Source organism: Chelonia mydas, chromosome 3 (genome assembly GCF_015237465.2).
Source record: "Chelonia mydas isolate rCheMyd1 chromosome 3, rCheMyd1.pri.v2, whole genome shotgun sequence".
NCBI classification, from domain to species: domain Eukaryota; kingdom Metazoa; phylum Chordata; order Testudines; family Cheloniidae; genus Chelonia; species Chelonia mydas.
Genome location: NC_057851.1, coordinates 60,525,800 through 60,545,613, shown reverse-complemented (window position 1 = coordinate 60,545,613; position 19,814 = coordinate 60,525,800). Strand labels below are relative to the sequence as shown.

Genomic DNA, 19,814 nt, shown 5'->3' with positions numbered 1-19,814 from the left:
GGGATTTCCATGGGAATTGGAGGCTTGAGGGAGAAAGGTAACTCATGAAAAGCAGCAGAGATACGTGACAGACTTGATTTCATCAGCATCAGAGCTGCAGTAGTCTTTGTGGCAGCCATATCGCTCACCCACGTGATGAGAAAGAAAGAAAATGAACAGTGAGTCCAGGTAGTGGCAGATTCACTGCCTTTGCCTTCATTCCTCCCTGGGCTTTCTCCAAAAAGCTCTGCACAACAGAGTATAGGTAAGCCCATCCCCCTCCCCAGCTAGATAATATACAAGCAGTATGGCCACACTACCCTGCATCCCATTGCTGTGCTCACCTCCCTTTGACTGAAAAACCACACTGTCCATGCTGAATCAGGGCTCATGGAGGATTTGCATCTTTATGATGTAAAGCAGGCTGTGGGTATTACTATGCTGACATAGTGTTTCCAAAACCAGCATTTTTTTCCTCAGCCAATATAAAGAAAAACTGCTGGCCAAGGTGTGTTTTCAGTATTACACAGTTGAAAAAACATTAAACACAACAGAGAGCAGAAAGAAAACTGAGTGTTGAGAGAAACACGGAGGAATGCAAAAAGGAGAAAGCAAATTATAGGGGAAGCCTAAAAAGTCTAGAATTTTTTTTTAACTCTACATAAATACAAATGAAGAGAAAACAAAAAATTTAGCCTCTTACTAGCCCCTTGGCAGGAAAACACAGCTGTTATTCATAAACTACACTATAAACATACTTTCCCTTAAGATAAAAAGATCAATGAACAGTTTAGCACCTGAATAACCTGAAATTAAAATGCACTTCTCATAAATCAAATACCAGTGAATTAGCAATTTTTCCAGCAGACAACATTTTAAATGCCAGATAAATAAAGTTGTAGGTAGGTATGTCACAGATAAAGGCAAAGGAAAAAAAAAAGTTTTTACTTCCTTTTAATGTTTATCTGATTCTACTGCTTCGTCAAGTGCCACAAACAGTGTTTGAAAAAAATAGAGAACTGACTTTGTAAAGAAACTGAATGAAATTCAATAAGGGTGGATGAAAGCCTTAATTTCAACACTGTTCTACAATCAATACAGAATATATCAGTGTGTGCCCTTCTGAAATAGAAGCAACAAAAAAATCTTTAGACAGAGTGTCAGGGACAAAAGGGGGAAGATATGAAAGAAGATGCCAAGGAAACTTTGGCAATAATAATGAAACACCTTTTGAAAAGTGAACAGACAGTACACTTTCATAAATGGGAAGACAAAAGTTGTTAGAATTTTATTGAAGAGAGAGATTGATGTCAAGCTATATCATATTGAATGATACTGGACTTAACTTGTTTCATAAATCACCTGAAATCTTTGTTGGCAAAGCTTACTTCAACTGTCTTACTATTTTGAACAAAACAAAATATTTCTCTAACCATGTATCTGTGCATGTCACTATCTACCTCCCTCCCTAAGTACTCATACAGCTCTCATCACCATAGTATCTGAGTGCCTCATAATCATAAAAGGATTTTTTTTATCCTACACTTTGTTGAAGTAGGGAAGTATTACTCCCATTTTATCGATGGGGAGCTGAGGCACACGATAGATTAGGTGACTTGTCCAAGCTCACACAGGATACCACAGAATCACAGAAATGTAGGACTGGAAGGGAAATCTGTGGGTGAGCCAGGAAATAAAAGTGTGTCTTTTGAGTCCCTGTTCAGAACCCTTTCTGCACTAGTTGTAGAAGTGCATCTAATTGATATGCCCCTGAATATCAAAACCTCTGTCCTCTAAAAACTAAAAATGGAGAATTTATGAAATATCATCTGTGATGATGGTTTTTCTTTCTTATTCCCTCCAGATTATTAATAAAGATGTTAAATAAACTGAGTCTAACACAGATGATTCTTTCCTTACAGCCTTTACCCAGTTCTCAGTCTATTTCATTGTAATTATACTGTGCTAATATGAACGAATTATTCTAGCAAAGCTTTATGAGGCACTGTCTCAATACAAAAATTCAGACTGATTTCATCTACTCCATTCCCCTCATCTAATTTTGTAATCTGATCCAAAAGTGACTGAATTTGTTTAGCATTTTGTTCTTTATATTATGGTTATTAATATATATTTATAAATTACCAGCCCTGTACTAGACGTTAAGCATAATCTATGCAGTTAATTGTGCATAGTTTTCACATCAAATAAATAGGTATAAACATTTTTCCTTTAATATTTGTTTTATTATTTTAACAGGGATCCAAGTTTGTTTTCCTGGATAATGATTCCCAGGGTCACTCTCTGACCTATGAAGCTACAATAGTGAAAGCTAAAATTAGTAGAACTACAAAAAGATTTCAAATTCATGTACTCCAGCTCTGCAGCTTGCAGCCTAGTTGTTCATGTTGCAAAAGAAATGCCATCATTTCTGTACATGTGCTACAAGACCTAGGAAAAATGGAACACATAGAAACCCAAGAATCAGCCTGGTTTTAAACTCTGAATTGATTTGCTTTTGTGGCTTCTAAGTCAGATTCTTCATACTACTTGAATGTGGTTTTTGTGGATGAATACAAAAGTCACAACTGGCAAGAGGTATAAGCCAATGGAATTTTTTCACCTAGAACTGTTGCTCTTGTAAATTTAAGAAATGTATTTAAGGATTTCATTTTAAAAAAGGAGAAAGGAAAAAAAGAAAATGGATATGCCAAAATTTGATTGATGCTTTTTTCTCAGTTTCACATTTTGTTTTGCTTTGGACACACACCCCTGCATGAGCGAATCATACAGTGTAAAATCCCCTCGCTGTTCATATTTTATTAGTATAATATAATAAAAGCCAAAAATAATTGGCACTGGAGAACTCTTCAGGTTGAAAAAAGTGTGCATAATACATTCCTTGTGTTAGGTCTCCGTACTGTACTAGGAACTCTAATATTCCATTATTACAAAATGTGGTTGTGAAAGAGTATAAAAATAGACAAACAAAAGACAGACCAAAACACTCAAGCTTAGAACATGCAGTGCACAAAGTACAGTCCCACTGTATTTACCCAATCATTAGCGGTCTGTTTGTTTTGTATATGGGGAAGCGCAAAGTAAACTAGAAAGCTTGCTTGCGTAGATACTTGCATCAGTACTGTAGGCTTATTAGTAGCCGGGCAGCTTTCTGCAAGTGAAAGCTTTTACGATTTGAAATCTTTCTAAAACAAACAATATGGCATTTTATCCCTTAGCTACTGTTCTTGAGTCTCAATTTTGAACACATTTATAATCCATAAATATGGATTACTGGTGCTGTAGCTGAAAAGGGTCATTTTGTGTTGCTCTAGTCCAGAGTCCCCTTTGTACATTGATGTCCCCCTACTAGCATGCACAGAAAGAGTGGGGTCAGTCACCTTTATGAAACCATCCCCAAAATCCACAGGTGGCCCTCTGTGGGGTTTGGTTTCATGGCAGGCAAGGAAACTGTGGGAGGACTCGCGTTGAGTAGAGTAGGGCAGAGGCAAGGTGAGAAGAAGAGTGGTTGCACATCATCCCTTTGTGGGCTCCGGAGAAATTACATAGATGTATCAGAGGGGTAGCAATGTTAGTCTGTAGCTACAAAAACAACAAAAAAGTCCGGTGGCACCTTAAAGACTAACAGATTTATTTGGGCATAAGCTTTCATGGGTAAAAAACCCACTTCTTCACAGAGAAGTTTTTTACCCATGAAAGCTTATGCCCAAATAAATCTGTTAGTCTTTAAGATGCCACCAGACTCCTCATTTAAGGTCAGGTTTGACAAAGCCCTGGCTGGGATGATTTAGTTGGGGATTGGTCCAGCTTTGAGCAGGGGGTTGGACTAGATGCCCTCCTGAGGTCCCTTCCAACCCCGATATTCTATGATTGTCTTTATACAGATGTAGTACTTTCACCATGGAGCTTCCTTCCTACAGGGGAGCCCCGCTTTCCAGCTTCCACCCCCGTCAAGGGCAGCCATGGCTGGACAGAGTCCCTGGGGGAGTGGCTCCCTTGAGCAGTGCTTCCAGGGACCAAAGGTGGAGGAAGGCCAGCGGCAAGGTGCCTATGTGCAGACGTTCCTAAGATTTTCAGGGTTTCATTTTTTCCACTGTTATTTTTCCTTATAAAAACTTGTCTAAAACACATTTACTAAATGCACTGAAAATTCACCTTCACAAGAAGCTTAATGCAAGAACTGTCAAGCCTTTCAGTGAATGATAGGTCTCAGCAGTAATTACACAACGAATTCCAGTTTTAAATCCTGGAGATTACACAATGTTTTTTTCTTCCAAAGAAAGAAGATCACTTTATAGCTTTTTATTTCAAAGAAGCTCTTCTTCCCTTTTGGAAGTAGGTCAAACAATACTTGTTTCATTCGTTATTCTCAGACCTGAAAGCCGCCAACAAAATCTTCAGCCATGTTTCCTTTGTTTTTCCTACCTATCTGAGTCTCCTAAATTTCCACAAAGCAGAAATTAAGCAGTTTCGCTTAAGGAAAATACAGGCAGTTAGCAGCAGGATCACTTTTAACCACACGCTGCAGACTGTAAAGGTGGAATTAAAACAATCAAACAAAACCATTGCAAATGTTTCACATCAGAAATATGCACCAACCCGTCCATCTTCTTAGTATGAGATGTTCACTGCTGAAAATTTATGGCAGAAAAAAACAAAAAAGGCCCAGAACAAAACAGATTAGAAAATAATTTTGGTAACTTTGATGGGAGGTGAGGGGGGAGAATCCTAAAAGGAGCTAGCCGGTTTAAGGCTTGCTCCCTCAGTACAGCCAGATGCCTTTGCATAAACTGTCAGGATTTCAGGAAATAGAGCCATCAGACAACGTGGCAGTTTGCAAAGTTTGAACAAGTGTACCAGCACTTTGAGGGGACGCAAATGACAGAACCGTACACAACTTGGAAGAGAGCAAAAGGGTTTCCCCCTCTTGCTCTCTTGGGCCTTGTCTACACTACGAAATTAGGTCAAATTTATAGAAGTCAGTTTTGTAGAAAGTGTTTTTATACAGTCGATTGTGTGTGTCCCCACACAAATACTCTAAGTGCATGTAGTCGGCGGAGTGTGTCCACAGTACCGAGGCAATGGTCGACTTCTGGAGTGTTGCACTGTGGGTAGCTATCCCACAGTTCCCGCAGTCTCCACCACCCATTTGAATTCTGGGTAGAAATCCCAGTGCCTGATGGGGCTAAAACATTGTCGCAGGTGGTTCTGGATACATATCATCATGTCCCCCTTCCCTCCCTCCCTCCATGAAAGCAACGGCAGACAATCGTTTTGTGCCTTTTTTCTTGAGTTACGTGCGCAGACGCCATACCACGGCAAGCATGGAGCCGCTCAGATAACCATCACCGTATGTCTCCTGGGTGCTGGCAGATGCGGTACTGCATTGCTACACAACAGCAGTTTATTGCCTTTTGGCAGCAGACAGTGCAGTATGACTGGTAGCCGTCGTCGACGTAGTCCAGGGTGCTCTTTTAACCGACCTCGATGAGGTCAGGGGTGCCTGGCAAACATGGGAGTGACTCAGCCAGGTCATTTCCCTTTTAAGTTTCGTCTCATGGCGATTCAGTCCTACCTGCAGTGCACTGTCTTTTAATCTGTAGCCAGCAGAAGACGATGGCCAGCAGTCATACTGCACCATCTTCTGCCGAACACCCAGGAGAGGACGATGGCTAGCGGTTGTACTGCACAGTCTGCTGCCAGCAAGATGTACAACGATAGATGAAGTGGATCAGAACAAGAAATAGACCAGATTTGTTTTGTATTCGTTTTCTCCTCCCTCCCTCCGTGAAATCAACGGCCTGCTAAACCCAGTTTTGAGTTCTATCCTTGAGGGGGCCATTCTGTTTCTCACAAAGCCACCCCCTTTATTGATTTTAATTCCCTGTAAGCCAACCCTATAAGCCATGTTGTCAGTCGCCCCTCCCTCCGCCAGAGCAATGGCAAACAATCGTTTCGCACCCTTTTCCCTGGATTGTTCGAGCAGGAGCAGACGCCATAGCACAGCAAACATGGAGCCTGTTCAGCTCACCACAGCAGTTATGACCATTGTAAACACCTCGCGCTTTATTGTGCAGTGTATGCAGAACCAGCACCCGAAAAACCAGGCGAGTAGGCGACAGCAGCGCGGTGATGAGGAAAAGTTTCTCTAAAACTGCATTCCCCTGCAATTCGGAGATTGTTAGGATATAGATATTAAGGCCTGTCTGTAAAGGCCTATACTCTAAGAATTTAGGTGTATTCTTATCACTTAGCTAGTTATAGAGGTATAAAAGAAAGAATCAAAATCACTGTCTGCCAATGTAAGGTTCTTCTCTTACTGTGACAGTCTGAGGCCCTGTTCTTAGGCTAAGGCCTTTGGCTAAGCAACAGAGGCAGCCATAAGCTGGGAAGCGAACGGTCACCTCACATTCCAAACTAGTCACATTGAAATAAGGTGCTATTGGGCTGTTAGGAATACAATCCTGTCCTGATAATGCCTGTCACCTCCAGAGAAAGGGAAGTGCCTAGAAGATGTAAAAGGAAACTTAGTTTGATAGCATCCTGTCTGGCAAGAACTCACTTATCAATAGCTGGGATGTGAAATCCTCACTTCTGTATTGTTTTGTCATTATAGTTCCCACTTTGCTATTGTTTGTCTATATAATCTGTCTGGTTCTGTGATTGTTTCTGTCTGCTGTATAATTAATTTTGCTGGGTGTAAACTAATTAAGGTGGTGGGATATAATTGGTTACATAATCATGTTGCAATATGTTAGGATTGGTTAGTAAAATTTCAGGAAAATGATTGGTTAAGGTATAGCTAAGCAGAACTCAAGTTTTACTATACAGTCTGCAGTCAATCAGGAAGTGAGTGGGTGTGGATGTGGGGAAGGGAAATGGGAACAGGGGTGGGGAAATTGGAATCATGTTTTGCTAAAGGGGGAAATGGGAGCAGGGAATGGGGGTAAGGAAATTGGAATCATGTTTGGCTAAGGGCAGGAATGGGAACAGGGACACAGGTCTAAGGCTCTGTGGTGTCAGAGCTGGGAAGGGGGACACTAAGGAAGGAAACTGGAATCATGCTTGCTGGAAGTTCACCCTAGTAAACATAGAATTGTTTGCACCTTTGGACTTCGGGTATTGTTGCTCTCTGTTCATGCGAGAAGGACCAGGGAAGTAAGTGGGTGAAGGAATAAGCCCCCTAACAGAGATCATGGTGTTAATGGAGCAGGCTCATGCTGTGGAACGCCAATTCTGGGCCCGGGAAACAAGCCCAGAGTGCTGGGACTGCATAGTGTTGCAGGTCTGGAATGATTCCCAGTGGCTGCGAAACTTTCGCATGCGTAAGGGCACTTTCATGGAACTTTGTGACTTGCTTTCCCCTGCTCTGAAGCGCAAGAATACCAAGATGAGGGCAGCCCTCACAGTTCACAAGCAAGTGGCAATAGCCCTGTTGAAGCTTGCAAAGCCAGACAGCTACCAGTCAGTAGGTAATCAATTTGGAGTGGGCAAATCTACTGTGGGGGTTGCTGTGATGCAAGTAGCCAATGCAATCATTGAGCTGCTGCTACCAAAGGTAGTGACTCTGGGAAATGTGCAGGTCATACTAGATGGCTTTGCTGCAATGGGATTCCCTAACTGTGGTGGGGCTATAGACGGAATGCATATCCCTATCTTGGGACCGGACCACCAGGGTAGCCAGTACATAAACCGCAAGGGGTACTTTTCAATGGTGCTGCAAGCACTGGTGGATCACAAGGGACGTTTCACCAACATCAGTGTGGGATGGCCGGGAAAGGTTCATGACGCCCGCATCTTCAGGAACTCTGGTCTGTTTAAATGGCTGCAGGAAGGGATTTACTTCCCAGACCAGAAAATAACTGTTGGAGATGTTGAAATGCCTATAGTTATCCTTGGGGACCCAGCCTAACCCTTAATGCCCTGGCTCATGATGCCGTACACAGGCACCCTGGACAGTAGTCAGGAGCTGTTCAACTACAGGCTGAGCAAGTGCAGAATGGTGGTAGTGTATGCATTTGGACGCTTAAAAGGTCGCTGGCGCAGTTTACTGACTTGCTCAGACCTCAGCGAAACCACTATTCCCATTGTTATTGCTGCTTGCTGTGTGCTCCACAATCTCTGTGAGAGTAAGGGGGACGTTTATGGCGGGGTGGGAGGTTGATGCAAATCGCCTGGCTGCTGAATACGCGCAGCTAGACACCAGGGCAGTTAGAAGAGCACAGCAGGAAGCGGTGCACATGAGAGAAGCTTTGAAAACCAGTTTCATGACTGGCCAGGGTACTGTGTGACACTTCTGTTTGTTTCTCCTTGATGAAAACCCGCCCCCTCGGTTGCCTCTAAATTCCCTGTAAACCACCCGCCGTCCCCCCTTCGATCACAGCTTGCTTGCAAAGGAAATAAAGTCACTATCATTTAAAAAACATGTATTATTTATTAATTGATTATAAAAATAGGGAGATAACTCACAAGGTAGCCAGGGTGGGGTGTGGGAGGAGGGCAGGAGGGAAGGAAAAGGCCACTTTAAAACTTGTTGAATGCCAGCCTTCCTTTGCTTGGGCTGTCCACTGGGGTGGAGTCGTTGGGTGCCCGGAGCTTCCCATCCCACGTTCTTGGGCATCTGGGTGAGGAGGCTATGGAACTTGGGGAGGAGGGAGAGCAGTTAAACAGGGGCTGCAGCGGCAGTCTGTGATCCTGCTGCCGTTCATGAACCTCCACCAGATGCCGGAGCATGTTCATTTGATCCCGCAGTAGCTCCAGCATTTCCTCATGCCTTCTCTGATCTTCCTGCTGCCACCTCTCCTCACTTTCATCGGCCACCATCCTGTAGTCTGCTATTGTGTCCCTCCACCCAGCTCTGTCAGTGCTGGAAGACTGCATGAGCTCAGAGAACATGTCATCGCACGTACATTTTTTTCACCGCCTTATATGAGATATCCTTTGGGACGGAGGAGGGAGACTTGAAACATTTGCACCTGCTGGAGGAAAAAAAGGGAGTGAAGTATTTAAAAAGATACATTTTACAGAACAATGGCTATACTCTTTCACGGTGAGCAACGCTATTCACATTACATAGCGCACGTGATTTTGGTACAAGGTCGCATTTTGCATCTTATATTGAGTGTCAGCGGCTTTGGTGTTAGAGATCACACATGCAGGGCCGGGCAACAGAATTCGGCTTGCAGGCGGCCATGGTAAGCCACAGTCTTTCGGCTTCTGCAACCTTCATAACAGCAGCCCCCTCCTTTCCCATACGAAGCAAAGCCCGTTGAGTTGGCCATTTACTGCTGCAGTTTTCCTGTTAATGTGCAGCAGCAGTAAACCCCCACCCTCCATCCAATTCTCTGGGATGATCGCTTTTCCCCTCCCCCTACCGTCTGGCTGGTATCAGGAAAGATCCCTGCTAGTCAAACGCGAACAGCTCAGTGCCAATAGCCCCACCTCCCACCGCGTGGCTAACTGTGGGGAGGATTTCTTTTCAGCCACAGGCAAACAGCCCAGTAGGAATGGGCACCTCTGAATCTCCCCTTAATCAAATTCCCCTATTTCAACCAGGTTACCATGAACGATATCACTCTCCTGAGGATAACACAGAGATAAAGAATGGATGTTGCTTGAATGCCAGCAAACACCGGGACCATATGCTGCCAGGCTTTGTCATGCAATGATACCAGATTACTTGCTACTAGCATAGCATTGTAAAGCGTCCTACCATGGAGGACGGAATAAGGCTGCTCTCCCCAGAAACCTTCTGCAAAGGCTTTTAGAGTACCTCCAGGAGAGCTTCGTGGAGATGTCCCTGGAGGATTTCTGCTCCATCCCTAGACATGATAACAGACTTTTCCAGTAGCAGTACTGGCCACGAATGCATCCCAAGTCCTCAGGGCTACTTAATCATTAAAAAACACTTGCTTTTATAACATGTATTATATTTTAAAAGGTACACTCACCAAAGGTCCCTTCTCCGGCTTCGTTGGGTTGGGAGGGTATTTCAGTCAGGGTGATAAAAAGATCCTGGCTGCCGGGGAGAACGGTGTGCTGTGTGTTCTCCCCAAGCTTGTCCTCCTCCTCCTCCTCATCTTCCCCATCTGCAAAATCCTCAGCCATGGCGGAGAGTACCCCATTATCGGAGTCCACGAACAGGGGTGGGGTAATGGTGGCGGCCCCCCCCCCAGAACTGCATGCAGCTCAGCGTAGAAGCGGCATGTCTGGGGCTCTGTCCCGGAGCGTCCGTTTGATTCTTTGGTTTTCTGGTACCTTGTCTGAGATCCTTAAGTTTCACACGGCACTGTGTTGCCTCCCTGATGTACGCTCTATCCCTCATGGCCTCTGAGGTTTTTAAAAATGTTTTGGCATTTCGTCTTTTGGAAAGTAGTTCTGATAGCACAGATTCCTCTCCCCATACAGCGATCAGATCCAGTACCTCCCGTTCGGTTCATGCTGGAGCTCTTTTTTGATTCTGCGACTGCATGGTCACCTGTGCTGATGAGCTCGCCTGGCCAAACAGGAAATGAGATTCAAAAGTTCCTGAGGCTTTTCCTGTACACCTGGGCAGTGCATCCGAGTTCAGAGTGCTGTCCAGAGCGGTCACAATCGTGCACTGTGGGATAGCTCCTGGAGGCCAATACCTTCGAATTGCATCCACACTAACCCTAATTCAAAACGGCAATGTCGATTTCAGCGCTAATCCCCTCATTGGGGAGGAGTATAGAAATCAGTTTTAAGAGCCCTTTATGTTGAAAAAATGGCTTCGTTATGTGGACGGGTGCAGGGTTAATTTGGATTTAATGCTGCTAAATCCGACAAACTCGAAGTGTACACCAGGCCTTGAAGGAATACATCTGAAGAAAGCAGTCTTTGTCCAAATTTATCCCTGGTGTTTCTCAATTCAAGTCAATGGATTTGCCAAGTTTGTCCCTAGTGTAAAGCCAGTGGATTTAGACTGCGGATGACACTGGTTCTTAAAGTATGAACTCTAACAGAGGAAAACCTCTTTGCTTTGATATTTTGGACTACAGGCCCCATTTTATTTTCTCATTTACTGTTGGTAAAATTACAGCTACCCACTTCTCATGAAGATTTTTGTCTGACACCACTCTGGAGGACTTCTTATAGTAGCTTTATATTAGATAACCTACAATGGTTTGGAGGGAAAAAAAGCTTCCTTTCCTTGAAGCTGTGCAAGAATCCTTGCATTTGTAACACTGCTCTGACAGTAAGGGAAATGTATATGTACACTATTCACTCACTGCAACTGAGTATCTTGTATCTAGCAGAGTGAGGCTGTGATTGTAGTCCGTATGTCCAGTAAAGAATCAACAACAACCTTTGCTAATGTTATTTCCAAACTTTTCTGAGCTCTTTTCAATCTTTCTTCCTTCTGTTTTTATTAAAGGAAAACGTCATGGCTCAGTTTTAAGAGCTCACTTCTGTAGCTACCCTGGCTCTGATACTATTATTCAATCAACGGAGAGTCCCATGTGTGTAGAAGCCACTTACCTGGGACCTGAGATAGTTCAAAATTAACTCAAGGTTTGTTCTGCAATATTGAAATCATTGGGACTACACATCTGAGTAAGTGCTACTCATCCTAACTGCTGCAGATCCAGGACTTGCGTAAGGACCAAATTGTGCAAACTTTGGTAATGAGTACTAACCTGTGGAACTCATTGCCAGGGGATGTCGTGAAGTCCAAAGCAATAACTGGGTTCAAAAAAGAATTAGAGAACTTCATGGAGGATAGGTCCATTAATAGTTATTAGCCAAGATAGTCAGGGATACAACCCCATCCTTTGGGTGTCCCTAAGACTCTGCCAGATGCTGGGAATGGATGACAGGGGATGAATCACTTTATAACTTCCCTATTTTGTTTAATCCCTTTGAAGCATCTGGCATTGGCCACTGTCAGAAGATAGGATACTGGGCTAGATGGACCATTGGTCTGACCCAGTATGGCCACTCTTATGTTCTTACTCTTATTTGTAATTACATGAAGTGATTAGAATCTCTTATATTGCATTGGAGTTTTTCTTTAAATATATTCTATTATTAATCTGTTTCTGCTACCAGCTACTAATACAGCACAATATCAGTTTTGGCAGTGGAAGATTATATTCTTGCTAACATCTACTGTTTTTTATTTCAAACACTGTTTGCATTGCCACCGCTGCAAATTGTAACCGAACATCAAATTTTTCCAATCAAATTTGCGCAGCTGTACATATTATAAAAGTTTTCATAGCATGTCTCATATCTTTTCTGTTTATCATTTCATCTTAACTCCGCTATGCCGTATTTTTCTTTAAATTGCTATTAAACAAAACCAGATAATTTTGGCATACACGTATACAGTATCAAGTTGTGGTGTAGATAATGTAAAGGGAAAACCTAACGGTCAGTGACAGAATTTCTCTAGCACTGGACAAGAACTTTAATTCATTCCTCTTGCTTTTTATCAGCTTGTCACTGTGTATTAAATACAGTGCACAACACACAGTGTTATCAGAAAAAAAACTTCTATTACAAACCCACAAAAGTATAACCTTCTGAGAATTGCCAAAATATCTAACATCCCATCCTCCTACACGTATTGCATACAGGGTAAAGTTTGCTATGTCTAAATCCCTAGCATTTTAACTAAATAATTAATTCCTCATAAAAACCGTGATTTTATTCACAGAGTATCAAAATTATGTACACATATACTCTGTCAAAAATGTCAAACTAAGGTAAATAATGAACAAGCAACTTTGTACAGATTACTTCACTAAAATATGAACATTGCTCACATATGAAACTCACTGCTTTTTGTAGAGAAAGATGTCTGGATGGCAATTTACTGTAATCCTGGGCTATCCTGTTCACCAGCCTCTAACTCTTTTGTGCATAGCTCATCGTTAATAATGCTTACTTGGGGGGGAGGGGGAGGGGAGAGTATAGTATGTGTAGAGAAAATAATCAAAGACAGAAAGAAAAGGGAAAGCATTGTTCATTCCAAATTTTAATTTTTTCTTATTCCTAAAGAAATCTTAAGTACATTTAAAATAACAAATTTCTGTATATTCTAGAAAAAAGAAAAGGAGTACTTGTGGCACCTTAGAGACTAACAAATTTATTTGAGCATAAGCTTTCGTGAGCTACAGTAGCTCACGAAAGCTTATGCTCAAATAAATTTGTTAGTCTCTAAAGTGCCACAAGTACTCCTTTTCTTTTTGCAAATACAGACTAACACGGCTGCTACTCTGTAATCTGTATATTCTAGGTATAATACATTTGCAAGGCGAATATACATCTGACCTCTACCCCTGCAAAGCCTAACAAGATCATTTCACCGTGAAGGAGTAAAACACAATGCTGTTCACCATGCAACTCCTCCTATCCCAGCAGGAATAACTGCATCCCTCTACTTGTCCATAAATGATTTAATTCAGGGAATCTTCATGAAGAACACACAAGTGTACTTACTATTTATAAAGCACCTGAGACTTAAGACACACTTTAGAATAATGAACACACACAAATCAACAGACTGAGGATAACAGGTCAAATCCTGCTCACTGTACTCATATATATATATAGTACTGAGTTCAAATCCATTGTTTCAGAGTTACTCTCCCAAATAACTTTCAATAGCCTGATCCTCCTTCCCCTGAAACAAATAGGAGTTTTGCCACTGAATTCCATCACAGCAGGATAACAACTTTAAAGATACGGAGTGAAATGGTAAAGCTCCTGTCGACTTCAGTGGGGTCAGAATTTCACCCATGAATAGAAACAACACATTAACCAGGTAGATTGATGTCACTGTCATTGAGTTGTGATGCTTGTTTCTTTCTTTTTTTTTTTTTTTTTAAAGGAAAGATGTAAAAAGAAAGTAATTATATGATTTTTTTTAAGGTCTATGTTAGTTTTTTAAAACAGATTTAAATGTCCTATCCATAAATGCATCATTTAATTTGTTTATTTTCAAGAGTAAAAATGTAAAAACATTTAGATTAAGTAGGCACCAATTTTTGACAAAAAAAAGTTATGCTCCTAAATCTATATTTAGGCATCTAATAAGTGGCCTGGCTTTCAACAGTGATGAGCACTCAGAAGCTCCCACTGAAGTCAATTGAAATGTACATGAGCTTCATTGGGAGTTGTGGATGCCCAGCACTTTTGAAAGTCAGGCCATATATTTAGGTATCTAAAATACATATAGTTAGAAGCCTAATTTTAGGCACCCATATTTAAAGAAACAAACACAAAAAATAGGCCATAATCTTTTCTTTACCACTTTCAAAATTATTTTAAAAGAAGAAATACTAAGCAGTGAGTGGCTCCAAGTTGCAGAGTCTTTTAGGATAAATGCAGAATGTCACAGAATACATTAAAGCCAAACGTTCAAAAAATGCCCAGAAATGTGGGTACCTCCATTTCTGAGTGCCTCACTTGAGACCCACAACAGTGGCCTTTTATTCAGAGGACTGAGCAAGTGCTCAGTAAACAGACATATTTGTTAACCTGTTGTGCACTTCATGAAATTGTCTATTGTTCTTTTGGAAAACTAATCTACAATAGCGGCACCAGTTCTTTTCCCCATGTGACTCAAAAGAAGGGTCCTATCTTTGCTGCTGCTCCTGCCAATCGATTTAGTACAGGTGTCATTATGAAAAGAATTAACAGTGCCGTCTCAGCAGAATGCATAACATTTAACACACTATTTACTTTATGTTCTACTGGCCACTGATGATGACATTCTAATGGATAGCTGCTATACAGATTTACTTACTTCTCCTCATTTATAACAAGAGCCAGTTATTTATTGGGTTATATAAATGGGGACCTACCAAATGCAATGGGCCAAATTCATCCCTGAGGTAACTTCACTGAAATCAGTGTCAGGAAGGTACACCAGGGATGTTGCCTAACGTGAGAAGGACCCTTTGAAAAGGATCCAGTGAAGATATTTTTAGTATAAAATTTGGTCACCACAACATGCTGTCTCAGCATTTTTTAATCCATTCAGTTGTGAGAGCAAACTATTTTATTTACTATAGGGTTGTTCCTACATTCAGGACAGCTAACATTGTTTTTGGCAGAGAAAACGGGTGTGTAAAAAAAAAAAAAAGAAAAAGAAAAGAGAATGTGGAAGTGTTTGTTTTAATAGCACCCTATCCACCAAACTGTACTGCTCTGCCAATTGATAAGAAAAAGATGTTGCATTTTGGGCCAACCAACCTTATAGTGCAGATGCTGAAGTAAAAGAGATGAGATACTAATAAAGGAGGAACTCATGATGAAAATTCCCACTAATGTCAATGGGGGGCCAGAATTTCACCCTCAGTGATTTAGGGCCAAAACTAAGGCTGTGACAGAGGAGCCACACTGCATCCAAGAAAGTGCCCCTGGAGGTCTCCCGAACTTTTACTTCTCACCATATAAGGTCATCTAGGTTGTTGATAATTGTATGTTTAATCACCGTTGTGTGACCATTTTACCTAGTACTGTAGCTAGGCTCACTGGTCTGTAATCCCCAAGGTCACCCCTAGAACCACTGTTAAAAACAAGTACAACTCCAGCATTCTGGGATAGTCGCTCATTTAAAAAACTTAGTATGATGGGAGTGAGGAAAGCAGCATGTCTCTCCCCACCTCCCTGATGGTGTTTTCTGTCTAAGGGGGATGCTGTATCGCCCACATGGGCCTTAGGATCAAGAAGCCCCCATATTTCCAGACTCAGTGGTCTAGCTGATTAATAAGAGCAGCGCTGTGATCAGCATCCCGCCTGCTCTACTGGATAAAATGCAATAATTCTCTGATGACAGTGAGTGAAAAGTCACCTTCGAGCCAACATATCTCAGGAACTATTCCAGCTGGTAAATTTTTCCAAAATCAGAAACTTCCCTATATAGATTAAGAAAACATGTTTTTTGGCTTTTTTAGAGACAACTTGTTAATTTTTTGAAGAGTGTTTTGGGCTATATGTGTTTTAGAAAGTGAACATTTCAATTTTGGCAGCTTCTTTGAAACGCAGACTTTCCTATCTGACTCAGACGTGTTTAATATTAATTCTCCATCAACTTTTGCTCTTTGTGAGATAACTGCAGACAGAATTTTCTTGTGCTCTGTATGGATATCATCTAAATTTCCTTCTAGAAATAACACTAACAAACATTGTTCTTTGGTTCTCCCATTCTTGAGACTGTTGGGTGGATTCCAGTCTGCCCTCCGGGGGTCCTCTGGCTATTTCCACTTGATGCCTTCTTCAGCCGATGAACACTGCATTCTTAGGCTGGCACCTCCCTGATCATTCAGTTATTATCCACACCAAGCATCCATCCACATACATCCTCTATCTCTATTTTAATCACAATTGTTAACAAAGCAAGATTAATACAACAAAAGAGCGGGGAGTCTCTGGGTGCTGTTTCTGTTGTTAGAGTATTGCTTTGAGTCTCTCTCTGTGTGAGTAGCTGTTGTTACAAAGAATTGCTTTGAGAACAGACTCTGTCTTAGAACGTACTAACACAATTAGCAGTTTGCAAGTTTCACACATAGAGGGAGAGAAACAGTACCAAAAACCAAGAGACCTCTTAATTAGTAATACCCTGGAATTTAAACTATGGGGAATCAAACTCATTTGTGATTTTAATACAGAACTACTTTAATATGATCCAACATTACCTGCTTCCCCAGCTCATTTCCTTGCTGTAATCAGTTCAGATCAGGATTGTTTCTTGCCTCTTGCTGTCCTATATGTGGATGCGTACCTACACTTCACTTCCTCCCAGAAGACCAATTACAGTTAGACTATAAGCAGCTGTGTTCCTTTCTGCAGGCCCCGAAATCTCTGCAAGTGGGGAGAGAAGAGCCGCCACTTGAGAACTCAGCATCATTCTAATATACTCAATATTCACTGGACCAGATTTGTGCTTTAAGAAATGGGTTACAATAAGAGACTTACTCAGGCAGTGTCCTCAGGGACAGGAGACCTCTTTGCAAGAGTGTAGCATACATCTCCCTGTGCTAGCCTAGAAATCAATACAGCCTCTACCTTCTCCTCCGAGGCCATGCTAGGGTAGCCAAGAACTGTAGCTTGGAACAATCCTGGCACTCAGGAAAGGCAAGGAGTGAAACTGTGTCTAACCACCACACAAGGGAGCAAGAAACAATGACAGAAAAGAGACTTTTTCTGAGTGACTCCTACCACCAATACACACCTGTGCAGAGGTAGAGTGGTCACACTCAACCCTTCTATGTATAGCTATATAATTTTATATATGTGTACATGTCAATGTATATTTTACACACATATTATACATTAATAAATACATCACTGAGAAGAAATGACTTATAATATGGAAGACAACAGTGGACCCCTTACATGAAAGCCCAGATGGCACTGTATTATGAAGTACATCTATTCCTACATATAATGTTGCTTCAGCCACATCATCAATATAAAAAGATAACTACAGGAAAGTATCAAAATATGAAACAAAAAACATTTTTTTAAATGAATCAATGCTTTACAAAACCTAAAAGCTTCACCGTGCAGCACGTGCTTCAGAAAAAAATTCCATGTAGTGAGTGATCTCTAAGTACGTATGTGAATCTGACAAGCACTTATTTTTTTTATTAACTTCAGGCACAATGACGTGAATAAATAGTCGCTCAAAACCAGCCATTTCGCGGGAATTAGCACACTCCACTGATGTGCTGTGAGGAATGAGGCCAAAGGCCAAGTGATTTCAAACCCAAGAAGTTTATTATTGCTATGATGAACTGAAAATTAGTAGAGAAAAGAACCATTTCCATGCTTTTACTAGGGATCATTGGGCATGACATCGACAGCTAACCATGAGGCTCTACTTCCATTCAGCAGTCAAAGCAAAGCCATAATTCATTCTGGTTTATTCATTATGCTGCAAAATAAAATGTTATCAAACCTTGCATTATTAGGTTTTTGAAGCAGAAAAGAAGTGTTCCACGATGCCTTAATTATTTTACAGAGCTGCTGCTTTACAGCAGAGCCTGTCATAGTCAATCTATGTCAGGTTAAAATCATAGGGTTTAAAAGCAATGTGAAGCCAATTAAAATAGAAGGGATTTTTTATATTAATTTGAATTAAACACCAAGTCAGTGATTTGACAGCATAATATATAGGCCTGCTCAGTATCAACTATAACAATCTAAAATGACTACCAAAGAGTTCATAACTCAGATAGCTGCCTGAACTATCATTAGTTATGTTTACATAACAGTTTAAAAAATGCTGATGTTACTGAACCATAATAAGCTACTAGAGATAAAATGGAAAAGATCACCACATCACAGCCCAGAAAACACAAGTCCTTGAGTCATGGGAGGTTTGGAGGCTACCTCCTCCCCCCCCCAAATTTATTACGGATCAAAAACTTCTCATTTCTATCAGCTTTGTGGGATATGGTAAATTTATGGTTAGAAGCACAACATGGTTCTAATCAGATGAGTCTGAATTAAAATTATATTTTTGCAGCTGTAAACTGTACCGTAAAGAGAAAGCATAATACAAAACACATTGTTTTTTCTAGAACAGCAAATTCTAACAGTTGGAGTGAGATGTAAATGCTAAACCCACTAAAAGGGGAAAAAACATTAAAAATGAAGGCCCATATTCATTTCAGTTCTGCTTCGGTGGCCATAATTTTGGTTCTTTTCAGAATCTGTGCAGTGAAGGCCAAGCGCATTGACTGAAGTTATAAATCACAGTGGATAAACATGCATGTACCAGTACGACAATGGTGCTGGAGTTCAGCCTTAGGCAAATGAACATTTGGCGTGCCAGATTAAATACCAGCACAAGGAAATACATTCTTAATAAATAGGGCAAAAGTGTACTTTACAATATACACTCTATTGATTAAGATGAATCCAACCTTTAATTTGTTCCACAGCCAAGAAATTTCAGCGTCACATAACCACAAAGAATACACTTCTCTCAATATATCCTACTACTGAACTACTTTCTGCTGTCCTGGGATAAACTTCTTGTGCCTTCGCACACACGTGCATAACTAGTTTAAAAGAATCCATCTGGATCCTTGCATGCCAAAAGTAGGAAAACCGGTTCAGACTGGAAGAGACAAAGGGGATGTTACTGGGGGTGGAAGAAATGCTGTCCTCTGCCTCACCACCAACGCAGGTTTAAAATGGGGCAATGATGAGGCAAAAATGAGGAGAGGAATTTTCTTGGCATTGGGCAGAGCAAACTGATTTATTCAGTGACTCTGGAAAAAGCGTGTAAGAACAGAGAAATATTGCAGAAAGTTTTTCTTCTTCCCATTTAATGTTTCTCAAATAAGTGACAGTTCTGAGTGTCTACTGCATACCACAAATGTTTGTCTCATAAGATTGGTGTGCAAATTCAGACCACCCCAATATTTCTGTTAATTAATTGCTGTTTATTTTGTATGAGCTTGCCAAGATCTCTGCCCACCTTGTCAGCTTGTGCCTGTTGACTCGTTGAGTCACCTCTTATGGGCTAAGTAATCTAGTTTGAAAAATACAAGTGTGGTGCCTTTTGCAGATTTTCCTCTGTAAGTAAGGAAGGGAAATAATAGCAAGAAATACTAAACTGATCATGAAATACATCTTAAAATCTTATCAGAGGAACTGCATTTTTATTAACGTACATAAAAGTGAAAACTTTAATGTAAGAAAATTTGATGTAAGACTTGAAGAACTATTACATTAGTATAGAAAAAAGTTTAAGAACTGATTCAACAAGCTTATCATTATTCATCCTACAATACAAACACAAATAAAACCACCAAACACAAGCTACAGTG

The 19,814-nt window shown here is 41.1% G+C and overlaps 1 protein-coding gene across 3 annotated transcripts in view; it reads right to left on the bottom strand.

Annotated features, from left to right (window-relative positions):
* The window catches only part of BCKDHB (branched chain keto acid dehydrogenase E1 subunit beta), a 295,498-nt gene that overhangs the window by 42,765 nt on the left and 232,919 nt on the right, over positions 1-19,814 (bottom strand). The window contains exon 10 of one of the 3 annotated variants that reach the window (XM_037894373.2): positions 16,666-16,833. The exons of the other annotated variants lie outside the window; for them this stretch is intronic. Within the exon in view, the coding sequence (XP_037750301.1) occupies positions 16,789-16,833 (45 nt within the window). The 3' untranslated portion in view covers positions 16,666-16,788. Of the gene's footprint in view, positions 1-16,665; positions 16,834-19,814 lie in introns of those variants that run through there. 3 annotated transcript variants of the gene reach the window in all.